This window comes from Vitis vinifera, chromosome 10 (genome assembly GCF_030704535.1).
Source record: "Vitis vinifera cultivar Pinot Noir 40024 chromosome 10, ASM3070453v1".
Taxonomy (NCBI): domain Eukaryota; kingdom Viridiplantae; phylum Streptophyta; class Magnoliopsida; order Vitales; family Vitaceae; genus Vitis; species Vitis vinifera.
In genome coordinates this window covers 27,342,106-27,366,634 of record NC_081814.1, presented here as the reverse complement: position 1 = coordinate 27,366,634, position 24,529 = coordinate 27,342,106, and the positions used below count along the sequence as shown (strand labels likewise).

Here is a 24,529-nt window from a genome sequence, read left to right as displayed (position 1 = left end):
CAAATAAAAAAAAAAAAAATCAAATGTACTCCGATACCTTATGTTAATAATAACGAGATAAAGTTTGAGTCCATGACCTAGTATCCATTGCATGCAAACTTCCTATGAACTAGTATCTATAATCTAACAAGGTAGTATTATCACCTATCAAGATTACCTCTTCAATCATTAAGTTATAGATCCCACTTATTATGTGATCAATTGACATACTCTAATTCCAAGGAGCATGTGTCAAATTTTCACTAAGAAAAATGTTATAACCATAGTTTTCTAGATCACATGTCCTTTGGATTACCTAATGGAATACATTGTCTTAATTTATGAAATATCATAGTGTATCTATTGAGAATACTTATTATTACTAGCCTTTATCAACAGTGACCCAATAAATAAGGATATGTAACCATTTCAGGGTCTCATCCATAGGTCAAAGTCTCATGTTGACTTTAACATATACTCAATATCCTCTCAATGTTAAGAGTCCATACAATATAGTAGCTTGGTGAATCATGATAATTGATAGTTGATAACCTTACGTCATGATTCACCATAAGTTTTATTCAATGTGCATCACATACACTAGTACACTCATCATGCAAAAATCATCTTGATGACCAATACAAGTTATTTCTCCAATTAAGAGGCAATGCATTATAGTCTCAAAATGGATTGCCCAATTCCATGAATCGATTGTGAACTATTCATCACTTTGTAAGGAACTTATAACTTTTTATCTTATGTACAACTCTTAATACACCCAAGTCATGTACAATGCAAGTTATGTGGGTGTGTATACTCAAATAATCAATTAATGCAAATGAGAAAATAAAAGGAAACTAAGAAACATAAATAAATAAATTTATAAATGAATCTCTATCTGTTGCATCATATCATTAAATTGATGGTAAATAGAAATCATAAGAACAAAATCAAGTTTTGAATGCAAATCTTGAGTTATAGAATTCAAATTGATTGTGATTGACCGTCGACCCTAAAAACCTTAAGATCACTATAAATAGAAAACCCTTATCTGCTTTGAGTTTTATCCCTAAAACTAGATTGTGAATCCCCTTGACTTAAACAATTGAAGTCAACAATCAATTGTTGCTTATTTTTCTTTAATTAACTTCAAATATCACAACCAATCCACTCATCATTTTACCTTAGGATTTAAATAAAGTGATCACCCTAGGCTAATATTGATCAATTTCATAAGCCAACTTTAGAGAACAATATCTGAAATACTATGAATCTGAGATGACTCGATCATTGTTTTTTATTAGTTAGAGTTATCACGTGTTAAGATGTAGTATTTAGGAAAAACATAGATCAATTCAGGCAAATCACTTAGAGTTATCATCTCCACTAGGCTTTTTATCTCTATGTCCTTTTTTTTTTGTAATATTATATTACTTGCATATTAATTGACCTAGTTCTTGTAAGGATGTTTGATTATGTTTAAGTCTAATAAAAAGTATTTAATTAATACAAATTAAGTTAGATGCTTGATTAATAAGTATAATCAATTGCATATTATATGGAATATGTTTTTATCTACTAAAATTGGTTTAGATGTTTGATCAATGAATTTAATGACTCATTATATGAAGAGTGTTTATAGCTTTCTAAACTTGGTTAGATGCTAATTAAAGAATATAATTGATTAGGTATTATCTCAATCAGGCTCTTTATTTTTTAAATTAAAAATTTTGTTATGAAAAATTTAAACTCAAAGTAATATGTTTAGTGAGACATTGAAGTGATTATGTTGACTTTAGCATTTTCATTTAAGAGATGATTGTCAATTCATGTGAATTGTATTTTTAAATCTTAAAAAGTACTTTTAACTTAATTTATTTATGTATTAGAATTTATGATTAGTAATTTTTAAGATGTTGGATTCCATATTTGGGGGCTTGAAGATTGGTTTTAGTGTGGATAATCTAAATTTTAGTTATGCTAACGACCCTGTTGAAACACAATTCATTGAAAGTGAAGTTCAATGGATTGAGATAGAGGGATCATTAGAGATCTAACTATTGTGTTTACAAGGCCCTAAGGGCTCATAATAAGGGACTTGATGAAAATCACTCTTATTTAATATGAGAGTTGAATCTTCATATCTCACATTTAATATGGAAATGGTAGGACAATGACGGTGGGGTAAAATGATCTAAAAGAGACCTTAATCCGAAAATATTTTCTCATCATATCTTATTTGTACCAGGTAGCCGACACATGTCCTACAAGTTAAGTCACCGCACACGACATTGAAACATTACATTGACACAAAGCAAAAGAAGAGTAATACGACAAGACTATTGGTTGAGAATTGAGAGGTTAAAAGAACATATATGAGAGTGCTGCCAAGATGGTAATCGAGACCTTAAAATAATGATTGTTGTAGATAAATAAATTTTAACCACGAGAGAAAGAAAAATGTGCAAAATGTTGGGTATTAGAGGCGGTGGCAGACGGACATCCAGCAATTTTTACCCAAGGAAATGAAACAAAACTTTCTAGAAGCTACGATTGAAGAGATTCCAAAAGTTTTAGTAACAATTAGGCTACTGGCATTGCAACAGCAGAGGGAGATAAACAAGATGAACGACCAAATTGAGTTTGGTGGAATCAGTATTTGGGAGGCAATGCACAAAACTTGGAATTTAAGTTCCCTTCAATCACTATTTTTGAAAACGATTTTTAATTTTTAGGCAAAAAAAAAAAAAAAGACAGTTTGACAAATGAAAAATACAAAATAATTTTCTATTCCTAAAAATAAGAAATAAGATGTTTTTAAAAATACTTTTTAATTATTTTATGATAATTGTTTTAAAAATAAGAATAATTAAAAATAAAACACAACATATAAAAGTCATTTTACATTTATAAATAATATGTTTAAAATATTTTAAATTACTAAATAGATTTTTGTTTTTCAAAACATCATAGAACACTTTTTAAATAAAAGCCTAAAGGCTTGTTTGACAACTATATTTAATAAAATTTTTATGTTTTTTAGGAAAAAAAATGTTTTACAATCAAAAATTATTTTTATAAATAAAAAATAAAGTGTTTTAAAATAAAATCATTTAATTATTTTCACCTATTTTTTAAAATGTTGTTTTATAAAATAATTATATAAATATATAGAAAGATTAAAAAAAATCAGATATAAAAATTATTTTTAAAATATATTTAAAAATATTAAAACGTTTCAATTTTTTAAACATATTTTTATTATATAAAATATTAAAAAACATTTTTTAAAAATTATCTTTCAGAATTGTTTTTAAAAACAGTTACAAAATAGGGTATAAGATTCCATTTATTAAGGCTTTCAAAAATAGTTTTTAAAAACCTTTGTATAAATATCACAAATTTATAGATAATGCAAAAAAATTTAATTTTATTTATTTTGATGTTTTCAATGGTTCCCAAAGAATGTTCAATAAAAAACATCTTAACCTCAATTTTGTTATTAAAAATGACAGATTTTTAGAATAAAATTTTAAAAATTGATTGAATGAAAAAAATTTGCAAATATGTTTCTTAAGTTAAAAAACTATAAACTATTTTTTTAAAAAAATTGTAAAACATAAATGTTATCTTCATCTTTTAATTAACTAAAAATAGTGGCAATAGAAAATGAAATATTAAGTTAATGGAGGGGGGAGACCAGGAAATGGAGAGAATAAAGGAAATTAGAAAAGGTAGGGAGATTCATGAGTAAGAGGAAGTGGTGGGGTAGCGTAGGTACAGTTTTGATTTTGATTTGGCGAGGGAGGGAGGGAGGACGGTAGAGAGAGAGAGCACTTGTTCTAATTCTAAGAAAAACAAAAGAAAGAGGGGGGTAATTTTCACGTTGGGCTTATATCTATCTTTTCTCTTTCCTTTATATTTAAGATAAGATTAAAAATGAACGCAAGAATTATAATGGTGTTGGCATCGGTGATGGGGGTGAGATCCTGAAAGCGCCCCTTCTCTTCCCTCCCACCCCCCTGCCCCCTTTGATTTCTCCCCTACACATTCGGGAAATCCCTCCTTTCAGTGCCCAACACCCATAAAAATAGAAAAAAATCCTTTGGGTATTTTTGGAACGCCCAAGGAGTGAGAAGAAAGAAGAAGAGCCGAAGAAAAGCCCTCCCGAAAGACTTGTTGGCAGCAGCTGCAGCGGCAGCTACCCAAGTGAAAAATGTCGGAAAGGTGTCAGTGGTGATGACTTTGAAATTCCTTTTCTCAGAATCTTTCCTTTCTGATCTATTGAATATATGCAATGGTAAGCTGATAATGCGGTTGCCAGGGGAGGAGATGTCGGATGTGGCGTGGGTTTTTGAGATCTGGAGTGTTCCAGATGGAGTAAGATAGAGTGAAGGTGCTGAGAGAATGCTGTTAGGTTTTTGCTTTCGTTTCCTCCTGCAACTGTTTTTCTTCTCATCTCGCTCTACATGACGACCAAACGTGCTTACAAGCTACGTATCCTTCTCTATCGTTTTGGGTTCAATTTCTAGGGTTTTGATTTCCACATTGCAATGCCGTTGCTTGATCTGGGTTTATTTTTTTATTTTTATTTTTTGAAGCATTCGCTTCTGCAGATCCCTTCTCTACCCTTGCTTCACAGCATTTGTTATTTTGAATTTTGAATTTTTACTTCTCGAGAAAATTCCTTGACCACGGTTTTTGAACAGAGGAATTTGTAGCACACTCTTCCAGTGTAAACTGTCTCAAGATTGGGAGGAAGTCATCCAGGGTTCTTGTCACCGGTGGAGAAGATCACAAGGTGAATCTTTGGGCCATCGGCAAGCCCAATGCCATACTGGTAACTACTTCTTACTCTCTCTTTCTCTTCTATTCTGATTTCCCCCTTTTTCGTAATCCATCGTTTCGCATCGGCTGGGAATTTCAATATTTGGTGGATAGCACCGGTGTGTTACAAATGCCTTTTTAGGTGAACAACTCATGAAGCATGACATGTAATTTTAGAAGACTAATGAACTAACAATCTTTGACTGTGGATTGTGTCTCATTTGATCTGGTCTCTATGCAGAGTTTGTCTGGGCACACGAGTGGAATTGATTCGGTAAGTTTTGACTCTTCAGAGCTGTTGGTGGCTGCAGGAGCGGCAAGCGGCACAATCAAGCTATGGGATTTGGAGGAGGCAAAGAGTATGCACATTAGACTTTGGGTGTTTAATATATGAATTCTGTTCTTTTGATATGTTGTTAAACTGATATCTAGAGATTTTCTGTTGTAATGTGGTTTTTTGTATAGTTGTTCGCACGCTTACTGGCCACAGATCAAATTGCATATCTGTGGACTTCCATCCATTTGGGGAGTTCTTTGCATCTGGCTCTCTGGACACAAATCTTAAGATTTGGGATATCCGAAAGAAGGGGTGTATCCACACTTATAAGGGCCATACACGAGGGGTCAATGCAATCAGATTTACACCAGATGGCCGCTGGGTTGTGTCTGGTGGAGAGGACAACACTGTGAAGGTTAGAATTGCTTTTCATCCGAGTTCATGTTTTACATGCCACCTATTACTTTATAATCTATATGTATGCATTCAAATTTCCTGTAGTGTTCAGATAAAAATGAAGATAAGTTCTGATCTTTCACCAAGAAAAAAAAAATGAGATTAGGCTGAAAACTTTGGGAACCTATGTAATCGGAGCTCAGAGCTCTACACTTGGCCTTTGTCAATTTGGATAAATTGACATGGATATATTATGTGCATATGCATAGCCATGCAACCAACCTTGTGACTTGAACTGTGGAATTTGGTGGAAGTTTGTGGTAGAACTAAAGGATGGCTTGTGCTGATATTTAACTCTTTGTTGCAGTTCTTTTTGATATGATTTCATCAAGTTAAACTGTTTGTATATTCATGTTTTTCAACCATGGCTACAGATGCATACTCAAACACAATTAATACATGTACACGTGCATTGCCAGGTGTAGGGTCTGACTACTGGAAAGCTGTTTAATCATTTCAAGTATCTGTATTCATGTTTTGCAACCATAGCTACAGAAGCATATTCAGAACACAATTAATACATGTACACATATGTCATCAGGTGTAGGGTTGGACTACTGGAAAGCTGTTTAATTATTTCAAGTATCACAACAACTGCCTTAGTTCATAGATTTGCACCATGTTAACTTTCTTTTTATAGCTGAAAAATATGCAGCTTCCCACTTACATGTTTGTGGTTAACCTTGTAAGTGTTTTTTTGTTTTTTTAATCATCTTGCCAATAAAATGACTACTTCAACAGCTGTGGGATCTGACTGCTGGAAAGTTGTTGCACGATTTCAAAAGTCATGAGGGCCAGCTTCAGTGCATAGATTTTCATCCTCATGAATTTCTGCTGGCAACAGGTCAGAAATCTTATTGTATACTGCATTCCGTGTTCTCCCATTTCTATGATTAAATGCAAATTTCATTTTGTTTATTGCATGCAATCTCTCACTATGGCATGTTGGTGATCCATCTCTATGTCCCTTATATATCTTTGGCATAATTATAGTTAATGCATGATATGTTTTTCTGTTTCCCAAAGAAAATGGGCATCTAGACATTGGGAAAGTTATAATTACCATATGATGACGACAAAGTGTATTTAGGTGAGGAGTCTTTCTCCCTCATAGGCTTTTTGGAGTGGATTGCTTCCACTTAAGGGGAGGTAGTTTCTTTTTGGTCCTTTTCCTTTTTTTTTGAGGCTTTAGCCGTTTTGTATACTCCCTGTATGCTTTATGGCGTTTAGCCTTTTCTAATGAATATCTTGTTTACTTATCAAAAAAAAAAAAAAATAATTACCATATGATGACGACAAGTTCAAATCCCTCCCTTTTTGAATCTGGTTTCTCAAAATGTTTTGCTAGCTTTGAAGATCAAAGAATGATATGTTTGTAGAGATATCAAAATATTTAAATTTCTAGTATGTTGCTACATTCACTTCAGCAAAGTTTTAGTGATTGCAGGCCTTGGAAGGGTCAGACTCCTTCAACCTGATTGAATTGCACAAATTGACAAGTTGGCATCTCCCCTAACAGGGACAGGAACGGCCTTTGGGCTTTCCTGTTAGCACACATCCTAGATCTAGCTAGCAGCTTTGGTTGTTCCCTCTCTTGGTCCACTTGTTTAGCTAATATAGTTGCAGATCATTAGCTAAACATGGAGCCAAGGAGATGGTTTCTTCTGTAGGGGATTTTTTTTTACCCCTTTTAGCTGTTCATTGTTGCATATTTTGTACATGTTCTTGTTTCATACTTGATCAGTATAGCTATCTTGCTACTTTTGTTAGGTTTTCCTCTTTTTGATCATCCTTTGTATTTTGGAACGATTTCTCATTCTTAGCTTGTACTTAAAAATTTATTGTTGTTAGGTTTTTCCTCTTTTTGGTCATCCTTTGTATTTTGAAAGAATCCACCCCTTGTACTTAAAATTGATCTCAGTGAGTAGTTTTTTTTCTGATTAAAAAAAAATCTTTATGTCATCTTTATAGATTCCCTAGACAAAAATAACAGGGAGCTTTTAGTTTGTGGAGATATGATTACAGTGTTTCTCACCATCGGATGCAATTAGGGTGGATTACCTTAGAAAGTAATCATGAATCTGGTTCCTTGATTGGGGGGAGCTTGAGCCTTGTTGGACTTCAGAGGATCTTTTCACTGCTAGGTTACACTTTCTTTTCTTTTCTGGGGTTGGAGTTTTGGGTTTCATGAGATGGATTCAAAATTTAATTAAGAGAGGATTGTAATTTGCAATCTTCAACACTGATCATTGTACTCGACTCTTAGAGTTTTCTGCCTTAGCATTCATCTCTATGGTTCTTTCACTTGTCACAAGAATTTCTATTGTTTAATTTCTTATCTTTTATCTTGCTTCTGTACCAATTTAATGTCTGAATTCACAAAGAGCTCATACCTATGGTTTAGATATCAGTTCATGAAATTTAAGCTATACACAAGAAAGCAAGAAGAAAAAGGATTGAAAACCCTAATCTAATCTACTAACCCATGAGTTTCATCAAGGTTTGAACCTAGAATTCTGTATATTATTGAATGTCTCTTGAGCTAAAATCTAGATACAAGTGTGATCTAGTCATTATTAAATATCATTGTTCAGAGTTCCTAAGCCCTATAACTGCTTTAGAAACTCAAACCTGTTCCTTAAACTTAACTCTATCAACAATTGTTTATTCAGTTTAAGAATGGGATTTTAGGTATGCTGTACATGCCCCTCCTGTTGGTTCCCTTTTTCTTTTATAACCCTTTTTAGAATTAATAGCATGAAAATAGCTTAGTTTTTTATGAGTAAATTGTTTCTTTACCATGCATCTTATCTTCATTGTTCTATTGTGTATTGCATACTTTAATGCAGTATTGAGAGAGGAAAGTCTTCCTAGCCTCCTGTTTTGGCATAATCAGCATAGATCTTGTTTTATGTTTTATGCTCTGACTTATCACACTTTTGTTCTGTCATCTAAAATTGTGTTTTATATGGTTTATTTTACTTTAACTTTGGTCTTGTCCTTTCACAGGTTCAGCTGATAGAACTGTTAAATTCTGGGACCTTGAAACTTTTGAGTTGATTGGTTCAGCTGGACCTGAGGTAAATTTATGCTTTATGGCTTTGTCACTGTTGGCTCTTAATAAGATAAGCCTAAGTTTCAGCGTTGAAAAAGTATCTGTATTTTCTTTTTATGTGGATGATTACCACCTGACTTCTTCTCTTCTATTCTAGACCGCTGGAGTGCGTTGTATGACTTTCAATCCTGATGGGAAAACTCTACTCTGTGGGTTGCATGAAAGTCTGAAAGTACGCCCTTTTGTGTTTTATTATATTAAGACCCTACTCTGGATTATATGAAGACATTCCATGTTCACTAATTTTTACTCAATTTCAAACGATACTTTATAGGTTTTTTCATGGGAACCAATAAGATGCCATGATGCTGTGGATGTGGGGTGGTCTAGATTATCAGATCTTAACATTCATGAGGGAAAGCTCCTGGGCTGCTCATACAACCAAAGTTGTGTTGGAGTCTGGGTTGTGGATCTCTCGGTATTACTTAGTTTCTCACCATCTCTATATTACATGTGACTTTGATTGTTTCCCTTGCACTGATGGTGGTAGATAGTCTGAGTTTCTAACTGGTGTATGGTTTGTGACACTTAACCTCTTGAACAGCGCATAGAGCCATATGCAGTTGGTAATGTGACTCGATTAAATGGTCATTCGGAATCTAAATCTAGTTCAAGTGGGAATTTGTCAGTACTGACAGAAAACACCACAAAGGCTAGTTTGGGCAGGTTATCCATTTCACAAAATACAGAGCTGATTATGAAGGAAACAAAATCTCTGGGAAGGCTGTCTGTCTCTCAAAATTCAGATCCTGTTGACAAGGAGACAAAATGTTTGGCATGTATGACAAATTTCTTTTGTTGTTCTTTTTTTTTTTTTAATTATTAGTCGTTCACTATTAGTTTTTACTCCTTGTATATGTTTCATGTGTGTGTGTGTTTTACTTGGTGAAAAAAGCTTTTCCCTGAGCTTCAGATTTTGACACTGTTTCTTTCTTGGTTGTACATACTGGCTGAAGCCACAGGAAGTGTACCTGGTACTCCTCAAAGGGTCAATTTAAACACTGGTCCAAAAACAACTTTGGCAAGTTCAACAACAGCTCCAAAGAGGATTTCTGCAAAGGCCCATTCAACAGCAAATGTTTCAGCCTTTAATAAATCAGATGTGATACCTGTAATTGTCCCCAGAACTAATGTGAGATTGGATCAGGCAGCTGAATCCAGAAAGGAAGTTGGTGTTTCTGGAAGAACAATTCCATTCTCTTTGCAGTCAAGAACAAGTGATTTCCGGAAGTCTCCAAATAGAAGAGATGAATTAGAGAGACCAACTGTTTCTGTCCCATCTGAAAATGCAGGTTCCAAAGCTACTGATCTTAGCACAGTTGCAGATAGGAATATTTTTCCTGCAGTTAAGTGCTCAACTCCAGGAATTTCTGCAGCTGAAAGAAATGTGAAAGATGATAGGTGTATTGGATCTGGCAGGCAAGAAATGAATTCAACGATGGAGCCACCTCCTAACTACCACCACGAAAATTGTATGTCTCACTTCTTAGAAACACAGTTTTTCACCTTGTGTTTTCGGCTGCTTGTTTGTTGCATTGTTTGCTGTATTGAATCTTAGAAATATTTGTGCCAATTACCAAAGGGACAAGATAATAGTCACATTTGAAAAAACAACCTCCACTTATTGAAAATTGTAAATAGAACCTTAATTTAACATTTTTACCCTTTGGATGTGAGATGGGGATAAAAAATTGGATGGAGGGTATTTTTATCCAAAAAAGGTTATATTTTATGTTTTTAACAGATGAAGGGTATTCTTCTCAATATGTGATTGTTTTATCCTTTTTAATTGTAGAACCCTTTTAAGTACCATCTTCATAGTTTAAGGTATGAATTTTATATTGTTACACAATACATTTTGAGCATAATAGGATTTCTGAAACCAGTGGTATGTTTTTGTCATCTCATTTTATCTGTGTTACTTATGCCTGGTAGCATCTTTCTGTTGTCCAAATCAATGCTTCTTTCTTGTGCATTTTGATGAAAAAGATGCTGCAAATTCAGTTCATGATTGGCTTTTTTATTTTTGATAATATGATGGGTTATTTTTATTTTTGTTAAGGTGACAGTTTATCTTTATTTTTGATAAGAGGACAAATTATCTTTATTTTGGTGCTTTTATTTATAATCTGTCTCTTTCTGATGCATGTATTCTACCATATCAGACATTATGTTGTAAGTTTTATTGTTTCTGTTAGTTTTAGGAAAGGGTTTATTCGATGGTCATTACTTTGTTCATAAGATGATCATATTTTCAGATCAGAAATGAAGGATAATACCTTTTTTATGTGTGTTAGGGAGAGAGAGGGGAAGAAAACAGGGGGATTGCCTGGGGGGTTGGGGGAGTGTGTTGAAATCCCCTATAAAAGACGCCATCTGATTGGCTCCTTGATTGGCTAAGGGATTTGCAACATGATTTTCTAAATGAGGAGTCTAAGAGAGAGCAATCTGCTTTCACCGTTTTTGCTTGTGCTAGCCATGGAGGCACTCGGTTGCCTTCTTAGAAGGGAAAGGGAGGGTGGTTTTTTGATTGGTTTCAAAGTAAATGGTAGAGATGGAGAGGGATTGGAAGTTTCTCATCTGTTGTTTGTTGATGATACATTGGTGTTTTGTGACGCCTTTTCAGACCAAAAGACATACTTAAGTTGGTTGCTTATGTGGTTTGAGACTATTTCGGGTTTGAAAATTAACCTAACCAAGAGTGAGCTCATTCTGGTTGGGAGAGTGGAGGTTTTGGAGGAGTTGGCTTTTGAAGTAGGTTGCAAATTGGGTGTGCTACCAACCACTTATTTGGGGCTTCCTCTAGACGCCGCTCATAATTCTTTGGGGGCTTGGGATAGGTGGAAGAAAGGTTTTGTAAGAAATTGGTAATGTGGAAAAAACAATATATTTCCAAAGGGGGGAGGCTAATGTTGATTAAGACTCTACATTAGCTAGCTTGCCTCTACTTTATATCTCTATTCCATGCTGAAGATAGTATGATTAAGGTTGGAGAACATTTAAAGGGATTTTCTTTGGGGAGGTGAGACCTTAGAGAGTAAGCCTCATTTAGTGGAGTGGACTACCATTTGTTTAGACAAGAGAAAGAGGAGGAGGAGGAGGGGGTTCGGGGTGTAGGAGTTAGATACCTTCACCTGCTCGACAAAGCCCTCCTATGTAAGTGGAATTGGCGTTTTGCTACAGAAAGGGAGGTATTCTAGAGACAAATTATTTGTGGTAAATATAGGGAAGTGAAAGGGGGTTGGTGATCTAAGAAAGTGAGAGGTAGCTATGGCGTTGGCCTATGGAAGGCAATAAGGAATTTGGGGGAGTTAGTTAATTATAGAATGTCCTTGGTGGGCAATGAGAGAAGGGTTAAGTCATGGAAAGATAAATGATGTAGTTATGAGCCTTTATGTGTTTCTTTTCCCTCCTTATTTGCCCTCGCTAGCTCCAAAGAGGCTTGGGTGGTGGACTTGTGGATGCATGCTAATGAGAGGGAATTTGGGTTCCTGACTTCTCTAAGCCTCTAAATGATTGGGAGATTGATATTGTGTAGTGCTTTTTGGCTAGGCTGTAAGATAAGGAGGTAGTTGAGGGAGGTGAGGACAAGGTGTGTTGGGTAGTGGATCCTTCTCTGTTAAATCTCTTTACTCTAGCCTTGAGGTGGGAAGTTTAGTGTTGTTCCCAGTAGGTGTTGTGTGGAATGCGTGGGTTCCTCCTAAGGTAAGTTTTTTTGCTTGGAAGGCAACTTGGGAAAAGCTTTGACTCTAGATGAACTATAAAGGAGGGGTTGGTCATTGGCCAATAGATGCTTCCTATGTCAATCTCTTGAGGAGTCTATTGATCACATCCTTTTGCATTGTGGTAAGGCAAGGTTGTTGTGGAAGCTCTTGTTCTCACTTTTTGGGGTTTATTGGGTGTTGCATTCCACTATTAGAGAGACTTTGTTAGATTGACATAACTTTTTCGTTGGAAAAAAACGGAAAAAAGTTTGGAGAGTAGCGCCTTTATGCTTTTTTTGGACAATATGGAAAGAAAAATAGAAGATCTTTTGAGAACGTGGAGTTGTTTGTTCAAAGGCTGAAATTCTTGTTTCTATGCAACTTGTTTTTTTTTTTTTTTTTTTGATAAATAGTTTATGTGCAACTTATTAACTTGGACCAAATTGTTTATAAGGGAAAACTTGATGTCTATAGTTGATTTTATGGGGAGGGAGTAGTTTTTTGTTTTCCTTTCCTTTTTTGGTGTTTTTTGGCGGCCGTTGTATACATAGTGTGTACTTGGTGTGCCCCTTTTTGGTACTTTTCAATACTAATCTTATTTTTTTATTAAAAAAAAATTGAAGCTACAAATTGCGCTTCCTCAATTTTCTCTTTTCTGGATACTTGAGAAATAATAATTGTTGAATCCCCCTTCATTTAAAGATTGGAAGGACTAGAAGCCTTACCTTGACATCTGACATCACTAGGATCTTTGCCTTGATGGCCAAATACTCTTTTGCAGGTTTGGAAAAGGCCCTCAAAACTGTGATCTCTAATCACACCTCCATTTCTTAATTTTGCCGGGTTACCTAGAAAACACCCATAAAAATTTAACTTGACAAAACCCACTGGAGGTGGATGCCACTTTGATTGCTTTGACTCAATAAATCTTCTACTACAAAAGATGTTATAATCTAGCGTGATTCTACTCAAATGAGTACATACTAGCCATACACTAAAGAACTCTTCCTTTAGGGAGTCCCCCAAAGTCCCTAAAGGAGGCGCCGTTATAGCTGTCACACCTATGAGGAGACCCAATCTATCCCATTAAGTCTGAACAATGTATGCTCCAATGCAATAGGGCAGTGAAGGACTAAATGATCAATGGGTTTACCACTCCCCAAGTGCATACCAAACTGCTTTAGACTGAAAGCTCTCTCTCTCTCTCTCATTTTTTATTTTTTTTATCAATCAACCAAACAGATGGAGTCTTTTATTATTTAGAGAACATTTAACAACACAGTCACTTAAATTTGTGATCTCAAAAGCTTTTGCTGCCGCTTTTTCTGTTTCACCTTCTTCCTTATCACAATTAAAAAAAAGAATGCTCCCTAAATTCCAAAATGAAAGGAAAAAAATTAGAACTTAAAAAGGTGATAGGAAGAGTGTCAAGAAAGACGCATCATGAAAATTCATTTCTACAATTATTTTCTTCTTTATTCTTCCATGGAAAAATGCAGGTGGTTTCCTTTTGGTGTTGGCAAACCCTTCAAGTGCAAAACCCCTGGCAAACCCTCTTCTTCTTCTTTTTCTTCTTCAACAAGATTGTCATCAGTGTTGTACACAAATTGGGTGTGCTTTCCTCTAAACTTGTGTATTCTATTCTCATTCATGCTGATCTTGCTCATTCCTTCGCACGGTTCATCAACAATTCCTCCATCATTTTCATATTTTTCTTCCTCAGTTGATTTCTTCATGATAATCTTCTTCTTCTTCTTCGACTGCCTCTTATTCATCTTCGTCCTTGATATTTGCATTAACCTGAATAGACCAAACTGAAGCATCATTGTCCTCATGGGGTGTCTTCTCTTTGCACTCTGCAATTTCTGATTTTTCAGAGAAATCCAACAGTAGAGGGTGAGTTACTGGACTTGTTTCCAATTCAATATTCTTTTTCTTCTCCCTGTCAAAAATATTACTGGCCACCTTGGAGATCTTTAGTTCTTGGCCCATTGGAGAAGGCATCACCAAAGTCATGCTGCTATTGTTGATACTTTGCTCCACTGTAAGATTCAAGACTTGGGGTGTGTTTGTTGGAGTTGGGGCAAGAAGCATAGGGCAATTGATGAGACCTTGAACATGAAGAAAGGGGCAGTCTTCCAATGAGAGTCTCAAAAGCCCGGCCCTTTTTCGACCTTCTGCAATAGGGTCTTCACCTGACCCCTAAGCAATGCCTCCCCAGACTGAGGGGTCATCTTGGCTTGATTTCTCTTTTTCTTTGCGATGGATGACACTGGGGTTTCCAAGCTTCCCATTGAAAGTCCAACAATGGGAGAATCATTCGTTACATCAATGAGCGTAGACCGTTCTTGTTGCTTCTCACGTCTTTTTCTTGATTTCACACCCTCATCAGATTCTTCAAATTTCTTTGAGATGGGAAATTTGTTTGAAGCAGCCAAGGTTTGTAACCTTGTGACTCTTCTTGCAGATGATTGAGTCTCCATTGAAGATGAATCAAGAAAGATTTTGCTGGAGAACGATTTGGATGACAGAGAAAGTGGGCCGAAGAGGAGGAAAGTAGAGAGAGAAAGCAAAAAATATAAAGGGAGATGTTGCTGAAAGCTTTACCTATCTAACAGAGTGAGAAGGAAGGGAATGACATGAAATAGATGGGATCTAGGGATGATAAGTTATTGGTCAATTCCTTCTATGTGATTCTAGGAGAAGTAGGGAAACATCTTTTCATTGAAAGGTGAATGGTATATAGCAAAGTGCCCATAAAGGTTGCACTTTTTGCATGGGCAGCTTTGTGGGAAAGTATCTTGACTTCTGACAACCTTGTGAGGAGACGAAAGATTCTTTCAGTCGGTTTTATGCTGGCAAAAGCAGAAGAGACTGTTGATCATCTATTGTTGGATTGCTGGTTGGCTTAAGGTGACATATGTTGCATGATGTCCAAGTCAGCTAAGGAGAATTTTTTGGTTGACTTTGCAGATTTGGGCTGAAAGAAAGCTGCTTTGCTATGCTTATTTATGAGATTGAGTACTTGGAATTTGTATGCTTATTTCCCATGTCCTGTTTTGGTTTTCTTTTATTTTTTTAAGGAATTTTCTTTCCTTCTTGGGGTTATCTCTTTTGCTTTTGGTGATAGTTGGTTCTCATAAAAGAGTTTTAGCAGTCAGTTGTTGAAAAACTGACCTCCTGTTATGAAATTCCTCGACCAAACTATGTTCTATTCTCATCTCCCAAACTGCTTTTCCCATTCACTTTCTTTTTATGATGAAATATTTCTTAGCTTGTTTGAACCACCTGATAAATTATAACCTATTGATTACATGACAGACACTTGAAAACTCAGCAAAATAAAACATTAAGGTCTTATGCAACAAAAGAAATCTTATTACAACACTCATTAAAACTGGGATGAATTGACAGATAATGTGATTACCAACTTATCCACTAGCACCTTGAATACACCTGTTCTCAAAGTTTACCAAGTGCTTGCTACCTTGGCCTCTTTTAGATTAATCACTTGCAAAAGGAAGAGTAGACTTTGGTATACTGATGTGAAAGCTAACTGGATGGAATATGGATCAAAATAAGATGAATATGACAAGAACTGAACTGCTTCTCTAGGAAAAGGAGAAATGTTTCCGGATAGTTATGGTGCTATAGAGATTTTTTACCATGTTTATCTACTCATCTTGATGCAGGAAAGCCTTAGCCCAAAAAGGTTCTGCTACATGAATCCTTTTTTGCCATTCAGCTTGATTGGAGCTATATCTTCTCATTTTTCCCCTTTTACCCTCTGGGTGCTTTGAAGTGGAGTCTAATCACTGCTATGAACTGGTGAATTTGTTAGTTTCTGTTGTGCTAAGTTTCTTCACTGCCTGATTCTTTTTGCCTTTAATATGATTGAAGGGTTGATGGTCTTCCTACTATTATGAGTGAGTTTCTGTATAAATGTTTTGGGTATCTGTAGCTTGACTTGGAGTCATTCACCTTGATTCTTAAGCTCCACAATTTTTGTTTCAGATGAGACACGGGTGCATAGAGCAAACAGAGATGCATGCTCTATTGAAGTTCAAAAAGGAGGTATATCCTTTAATATTCATGGCTTGGTGCTTGTAAGTGATGAAGTCTGATCCTTTGTACTGAACAAAAAATGCAGGAAGAACCCGTTCGCTTGTTGCTAACTGGGAGAAGAGAGAAATATCTCCTACTTATGAGGGACAGACATCCAGTAATTTCTCTGGGACTGTTTCTGCATCTAACATGCTCCCATTTAGTGCGGTATGTGATTATTGCTTTCATATCCCCTTTTTCTATCATCTTTCTTTCCGTCCCTTCTGGCAGGTAGCACAATTTTCAGTAGAGAAAATTGAATCTAATAGTAGTGGCTCTGGGTGCATGATCAATGATTATATTATTTACTTTGGAACACCGTGAAACATAGAAGTTAAAAAGAAATTATTTTTATATTCTCACTTTTGCTTGATTCTAACTGAGAAATTGAAATGTAAAATGATTTATTTATGAATTTTTGCTTATATTGGGAAAGGCTTTTCTGTTAGATAGGCAAATAAGTGAAGACATTAATTAGTTCTAGCAACAGGGGGAGTTCATGTACACAGGATGTATACAAAGAATGCCAACATAAGCTCATGTTATTCAGTAACAAAATGTATAGCTTCAACGGTTTTAACATTTTTCTTTCTTATGCTTGAGTTGGAACTTCAACTTGAGGTGTAATTCTGATTTTAGATTGGAAAGGATCTCTATTCTCCTGGTTGTTATCAGTGCTTTTGATGTCTTACTTTGTTTCTTGTTAAAATGATTTTGCTAGCAATGGGTGGTCTATGTTATATGAGTTTGGGTACAAGTGTTGGGTGCAGGTATGTGTCTATGTGTTTGACTTTTTCGCATATAAAATTTTAGGATACAAGAACTTGTTTGAAAAATAATTTTGGATGGTATTTAAATATGATATAATAAAGAAAATAATTAATTAGAAAATGACATCTCCTTGATAAAATGCTCTCTTTCTTTTTTTCTTTTTTCCCATTCTTAAAAAGAAAAAAAAAAAATTCTAAATGGTCAATATCCAAAGCAAAAATAGCAATATCTACAATGATCCCATACCCACTCCTTTGTCATGTTGTGTTAACATGGGCGCTTAGGGTGAAGTTGAAGAGTCCAAGTATCATAGATGATGGTAACCGTTTCTCCTACAAATCAATTTTTTTTTTCCCTTGACCAAAATTCTTAAGTATGAGCCAATTGGAAAAATTAGAGAAATTGTATTCTTTTTTTCAATTTAAGAAATGATAATTATTTATTAAGAGTGAAACGGACAATAGGAGGATGAACTATCCTTCAAGGGAAAATGCAAAAACATAACTGCAAGAAATAAAACAAAGCAGCATAGTGCCCCCCACCCCCCTCAGGTAGGTATGGACTCCCCTTCATACGTCACTAGCTATGAATTGCCTAGCTGAGCCAGTCAATCCACTGTCTGGTTAGCCAAACAGGGGATCCAAGTGTAAAAACTACCCAACTCTCCAGACAAATTAATGATTTTACTGATCTAACTTCCAGTTTCCAAAGTCCTTGCTTTTCCTCTGAGAACCAAGAGAGTTCAGTTTTCTTCCACAAAGAAGTTATGGAATCCCCAAAACCTTGCCTAAAACAAGCCTTCTGATAAGGTTAGAATCTCAGCCCCTATCACTCCAGTGGGCTTGGAGAGGATTCTAACCATTCTGCCCCAATTGATTCTAATAACAACTGGTGTTATTTATTTATTTTATTGATTTTAGATTATGTATATTGGTTGAAGATATAATAATCCACTTTAAACCTAATCTGACACAGTAATTTGAAACCTTGGTCCTTGTTTTCCATTTTCGTTGATATATCCATAAACCTTGAGGTGCATTTGGTTCAAGGATATAGGCATAGGTTGTGTATAGAGATCCTATTCCCACATCTGGTATATTAGTAGTCTGCATATAGAGGGTGTGATAAGTCATTCATATTCATATTTGTATCCCTTCTTTATGAAATCCCAGGGGGGTGGATGGGATCTCCAGTAGTAAAAATATGGAAATCTATGGCAGAACCTTGATGTAATTATGGTCTATGTTTCAAATCCGTTTGCATGTCACAGTCACTACATTTTGCAAATAACTCCACTTTCTCAATTAAACCATCTCAGTTCCCAACAATGAGGAGTTTTTCTCTATTCAATCAACCCTATTATCCAAATTACTCCACCTTCTCAACTTGATAAGCACAACCCTCCTTTCTACCCCAACTTGTAAGAGTCCATTTCTATACAACCATTGCATTTGCAAGCAAAAGGGTAGTTGAACAAACATTAAACAAAAACAGTATCTGAAGGTTTACAAGTGGCTGAATATTTATTCCATAAGGGATTATTTGATCCACTTAATACTTCAACGGGTGTTTTGAGTGAGTGAATCCAACACCAGCCCCCCCTCCCCCACCCCAAAAAAAAAAGAAAGAAAAAAAAATCAACTGCTTTACCAATAGTTGAGACCCAATCGGGAGATGTTTCGGGTTATATTCCTATGAATGTAATTTCCATTATAGATGGACATATATTCTCATAAGCCAATTTGTTCAATGGGGGTGGGGGGGTGGTGATGATTTTAGTAGCAGTGGGCGGCAAAGTTCAATTATTTTGCATTCTCCAAACTACCGTACCATCTTAGTAAGACAATTACAATCACTCCATTCTCCAAATTACACTTTACCTTTCCAATTCCATGCCAATGAAGAGGCGATCTCTGTATGGTCACTTCATGCTCCAAATTACTCTACCTTCTTAGTTCCACTTCCTCAATTCTATGTCACTAGGAAGTCCATCACCATGCTGTTACTGATTCTCTAACTACTCCACCTTAACTTGAAAGTGAGGGGAAATCCTTCTGTCATTTCACTCTCCAAATTACTCTATCACATCAATTCATCAGCAAAGAAGAGAATCTATTCTCTCAAATAAATCCTCTCTCTCATACACATACACACAAACACTTTCACACATACGCATACATACACCATATTTTTCAAATATTACATATTACCATGGATCAACTTAATGTGCAGGGGAAATATTAAGTTACATTTTGTATTAGACTAGTATGTAGACCTACTTGTCTCTTTGATATTCTCCAATATATGTTTTTAGCTCCTTTTACCTTTCCTATGGATGACAACATGGATGTTTTTTTTTTTCTGAATTTTAAACAGAGAGGATATACTCCATCTACTGAAAAGGAAGCAGTGCCTGCCAGTGATGAAGATGCTATTACAGATATAATGGAACAACACGGTCAATTTGTTGGCTCTATCCAGTCTCGCTTATCCAAGTTACAGGTGATTTATGATGAAAAAGTAGAGTCAGCTTGTGGATTATGGGAATGCCATTCTTAGCCATTTGTACTCCAGATTAACTCAATGTCCATGGAGTCTTTGTTTTTTTTGATAGATAATGTCCATGGAGTCTTATCTGCTTTATTCTTTTTTGAATGGAATGGATTTACATTTGGTAATTTAAAATAAAGGCTGGGTGCAAGGGAGGAGAGTCTGAACTACATGTAACCAGCCTTATGAAAGGCCCTTGTGCCCCTTCAAGATTTCCAGGGAAAGGACAATGAGGATAGCTGAAATCCTAGATTTGCTTCAAGGCTAGAATTTGTGTACATGCAGACATGTTATATATATATATAAATTTAGTCATATGTTCCGCCAAGCCAATGGCTTGATTAGGGACTCTTCCAACCAAACTTATGGTCATATATTTGTAGTCATCTCATCCTCATTTTAACATTTCTTACGGTTTTTATTTTTATTTTTAGTTTTGCTGCAAAATGGTGTGTGGGAAATCAATTATGTGAAAACCGGTCTAATCTATTTTTTTTTAGAAATTCCAGAAAACATGGAAAATGACAATATTTTTTTTTTTCTCTTATGGATATAGAATGAGTGTGATTGACTCTTTTTTTACAATAGATGATCTCTCTCTCTCTGTCCTATCTGCAAATCTTTTGAGCCCCCTTTCCTTCTGTCATCCTTCTAATTTCAAAGTATTTTCCTTTTGCTTTCCTTGCAATCCATAGTACCAGGTTTGTGTGTTTTGCCTTTTATTTTTTATGTAGAGCTTCATATCCCCTTTTTTTTTGATAGGTAAAAGCAATTTTATTAAAAGCACCTCAAATGTGCCTGAAACAGAAAGGGAGGCAGCAAGGGGATATGAAGCTCTACACTTCATATCCCCTTGCTGCCTCCCTTTCTGTTTCAAGTTAGCCATGCATGACATAGAATCATACTCATCACAGCATCTTCTCTGCCATAACTGATGTTGGGCCATGCTAATGGGACTGATTGTTTGAAGAAGGCCCAAGGGGCTTTAGTGGGCTCACTTAGGGTATTGAGAGCCAGAGGCATGGGCTGGCCCTTAAAGGAAGTGGCCTTTATTTCTGGACTATCAGATTCCCCTGTTCTTTTTAGGGACGCTGTGGTTACGCAGAGAGTGGGTTTGGAATTACAGAGAGATGGAGATCAGCTTCAGGGCAAACTTTGCGATTCCCCTTGTCCTATTTCTGAAGAGGATGTCAGGCTTGCTCTTGAGTTGTGAACTCCAGACGCTCTGATGCCTTGAGTCCTGGTGCCATGGATGACATGTTTGGTGCCATGGATGATGCGTTTGGCGCCATGGATGACATGTTGATGGAGGCCAGCTCACCTTGAGTCCTGGTGCCATGGATGACATGGATGACATGTTTGGTGCCATGGATGACGCGTTTGATGCCATGGATGACGTGTTTGGTGCCATGGATGATGCGTTTGGCGCCATGGATGACGTGTTGATGGAGGCCAGCTCGCTTTCCAGGTCAGAACTCTTGTATCTCTTCTTTTGGGGGGTGTGGGATCTTCTCTACTACTCCTTCTTTGCCCTCTGGTGTTAAAGCTGTGGGAGCCTTGTTTTGTTGGGAGGATCCAGGTGGCCTTTGGATGGATGGTGACAATCTTGAGCCAGAGCCTGTGTATTGTTCAGCTAGATGGCTCGGAGGTACAGAGGGCAACTTGCCTAGTGAATGTCAGGGGTAGTGAAGTCACAGGAGGAATAGTTGAGGATGCTTACTCCGACAAGGTTTCTGGAAAACTGCTCTCATTTAGTAGGTTCGTAGGGTTGCTGGTGCAGGGCCTTAAGAATGAGTTCTTGACCTTGTTATGGAGACTGGAGTGTAGAAAAAGGGGCAAAGATATCATTCACAGAGGAAAAATGAGCCCTTTTCTCAGGTCCAGATTCAAGAGAGTTATGAAAGCTGAAGTGCTCCATTAATTATGGGTCCTCTTTAGGTTCAGGAAAAAGGAGCGGAAAAAATGTTGGGTAGTATTCGAGGTGTGCTAATGTTAATTAGAATACTTTCTTGTAATGTCAGGGGAACAAATGATAAGGATAAGAGGAAGGTAGTGAAGGCCTTTTTAAGATTGCAAAGGGCAGACCTAGTTTGTTTACAAAAGACAAAATGCAAGCTCATGCCAGATTTGGTAATGAGAAGTTTGGGATCAGGAAGATTTATGAAATGGGGAAGTGTGAACTTCAGAGGGCAGCCAGGGGGCATTTTAGTCTTCTAGGATAGTAGAGTGTAGGAGCTATGGAAATAAGGGAGTATTCTATCTCGTGTTGGTTCAAAAATTGTGATGACAATCTCATTTAGGTGTTTTCTGGTGTTTATGGGCCAGTCAATAAGTCTGTGAGAGAAGCCTTGTGGTCTGAACTTGAGGATATTAGGGATTGTGGAATGATCCTTGGTGCGTTGGTGGAGATTTCAATGTGGTCAGATTGCCCAACGAAAGGAGAAACTGTCCGAGAATGTTTACGACAATGAGGCGTTTTTCAGAGGTAATTAACAAGCTGCAGTTGAGGGATTTGCCTTTCACCAGGGGCTCTTTCACTTAGTGTGGCGGTTTAAATAACATGTTTGCTTCTAGACTCGATTGTTTCTTAGTCTCAGAAGACTGGGAGAGTCACTTCTGTGGCCCATCTCAAAGTTTGTTGCCTAAACCCACTTTTGATCATGCTTCGATTTTGCTGGATGGAAGAGGGATCAGAGGCAGAAAAACCCCTGTTTTCTTTGAAAATATGTGGCTGAAAGTAAAAGGGTTCAAAGACTTGGTTAAGAATTGGTGGACGAGTTATAATTTCAGCGGATCCTATAGTTGTATTATTGCTAGTAAATTAAAGGCTTTGAAACAGGATTTGAAAGTTTGGAATAGAGAGGTGATTGGGAATGTCTCCTTGAATAAAATCATTACTCTTAGTTGGATTGGTTTTTGGGACGCCAAAGAAAGAGACAGTGGTCTCTCTTTAGAGGATTCTGAGGCTAGAAGATGCGCAGTGGAGGACTTCAGTAAGTGGGCAAACATGGAAGAGATCTCTTGGAGGCAAAAGTGAAGAGAATTGTGGTTGAAAGAAGGCGATAAAAACTCAAAGTTCTTTCATAAGATGGTTAATGCTCGGAGAAGAAGGAATTTTTTATCTTCTATTACAGTGGATGGTAGGAAGTTGACTGAGGGGATTGAGATAAAGGAAGGGGACTTCAGTAAGTGGGCAAACATGGAAGAGATCTCTTGGGGGCAAAAGTGAAGAGAATTGTGGTTGAAAGAAGGCGATAAAAACTCAAAGTTCTTTCATAAGATGACTAATGCTTGGAGAAGAAGGAATTTTTTATCTTCTATTATAATGGATGGTAGGAAGTTGACTGAGGAGATTGAGATAAAGGAAGGGGAGGTTAATGCGTTCCAAAATATTTTGTTAGAGACAGGGAACTAGAGACAGAGCATTTTTTGGGTTGTTTTCCTCTTTGGACAGTGATGAGGTGGGGCTCCTTAAGGTTGCTTTTTCTGAGGATAAGATCCAGACTGCACTCTCTAGTTTGGATAGGGATAAAGCCCCTAAACTGGATGGATTCACTTTGGATTTTTAGCAATTTTGTTGGGATATAGTCAAACATGAAGTAATGGGCTTTTTTTTTGCTGAATTTCATGATTCAGGCCGTTTTGAGAGAAGTTTAAATTCCACCTTTATTGTTCTCATCATACCTAAGAAAAGGGGAACAAATGATTTGAAGGATTTTTACCCTAAAGCTTGGTGGGGAACCTTTACAAGCTTCTAGCTAAAGTTTTGACAAATAGATTAAAAAAAGTGGTGGGGAAGTGATTTTGAATTCCCAACATGCCTTTGTTGAAGGTAGGCAAATTTTGGATGCTATTCTTACAACAAATCAAGCCTTAGACTCAAGACAAAAAAGTGTAAAGGGTGGAATTATTCGCAAGATGGATATTGAAAAGGTGTATTATTATGTGAATTGGGGTTTCTTATTAGCGATCATGGGAAAGATGGGGGTTTGGGGCTAAGTGGGTTAGTTGGATGAGATGATGTATTTCTTCAGCTCGTTTCTCGATTTTGTTTAATGTTTCTCCAATAGGCTTTTTCCAAAGCTCTAGAGGCCTAAGACATGAAGATCCTCTTTCACCTTTCCCCTTCATCTTATCAATGGAGGCGCTTTCTTGTATTTTCATGGCTATCTTAAGGGTTTCATGGCTAGTGGCCGAGGAGGTGAGAGCGTGGCAATGTCTTGTCTTTTATTTATTGACGGTGCCTTAGTTTTTTACGATGCAAGCAAGGACGATGTAGAGGTCTTGAGTTGGGCTTTCATGTGGTTTGAAGCGATATTTGGGTTAAAAATCAACCTTCACAAAAGCAAGTTGATTCTAGTGGGGTGGTTCCTAGTTTGGAGGACTTGGCTAGGGTTCTGAGTTGCAAAGTGGGCTCTCTTCCATCTTGTTATTTGGGCCTTCCTTTAGGAGCTGCTTTCAAATCCCCCCGTGTTTGGGATGTAGTGGAGGAGAGATTTCAAAAGCTGCTTGCTTTGTGGAAGAGACAATACTTGTCAAAAAGAAGGGAGATTAACTTTGGTAAAGAGCACTTTCTCTAGCCTCCCAATCTACTTAATGTCGTTGTTTGTCATCCTTAGCAAGGTGAGCTTAAGGGTGAAAAAGATTAAGAGAGATTTCCTCTTTTTTTTTTTTTTTTTTTTTTTTTTTTTTTTTTTTTTTTTTTTTGGGGGGGGGGGGGGGGGGAGGAGATTCCTAAAGTGGGCA

The 24,529-nt window shown here is 36.5% G+C and overlaps 1 protein-coding gene across 6 annotated transcripts in view; it reads left to right on the top strand.

Moving 5' to 3' along the window:
- Positions 1-3,685: 3,685 nt before the first annotated feature.
- Positions 3,686-24,529, top strand: part of LOC100262947 (katanin p80 WD40 repeat-containing subunit B1 homolog KTN80.4) — a 30,476-nt gene continuing 9,632 nt past the window's right edge. For 3 of the 6 annotated variants that reach the window (XM_010657657.3, XM_010657655.3, XM_010657652.3), the window contains exons 1-13: positions 3,686-4,476; positions 4,689-4,819; positions 5,048-5,165; positions 5,272-5,498; positions 6,281-6,383; positions 8,549-8,619; positions 8,752-8,826; positions 8,929-9,072; positions 9,199-9,433; positions 9,611-10,126; positions 16,373-16,432; positions 16,509-16,630; positions 19,610-19,735. In XM_010657657.3, the coding sequence (XP_010655959.1) occupies positions 4,449-4,476; positions 4,689-4,819; positions 5,048-5,165; positions 5,272-5,498; positions 6,281-6,383; positions 8,549-8,619; positions 8,752-8,826; positions 8,929-9,072; positions 9,199-9,433; positions 9,611-10,126; positions 16,373-16,432; positions 16,509-16,630; positions 19,610-19,735 (1,956 nt within the window). In that variant the 5' untranslated portion in view covers positions 3,686-4,448. The remainder of the gene's footprint in view (positions 4,477-4,688; positions 4,820-5,047; positions 5,166-5,271; positions 5,499-6,280; positions 6,384-8,548; positions 8,620-8,751; positions 8,827-8,928; positions 9,073-9,198; positions 9,434-9,610; positions 10,127-16,372; positions 16,433-16,508; positions 16,631-19,609; positions 19,736-24,529) is intronic. The other 3 variants (XM_059739905.1, XM_010657654.3, XM_010657653.3) reach the window with 2 other exon arrangements.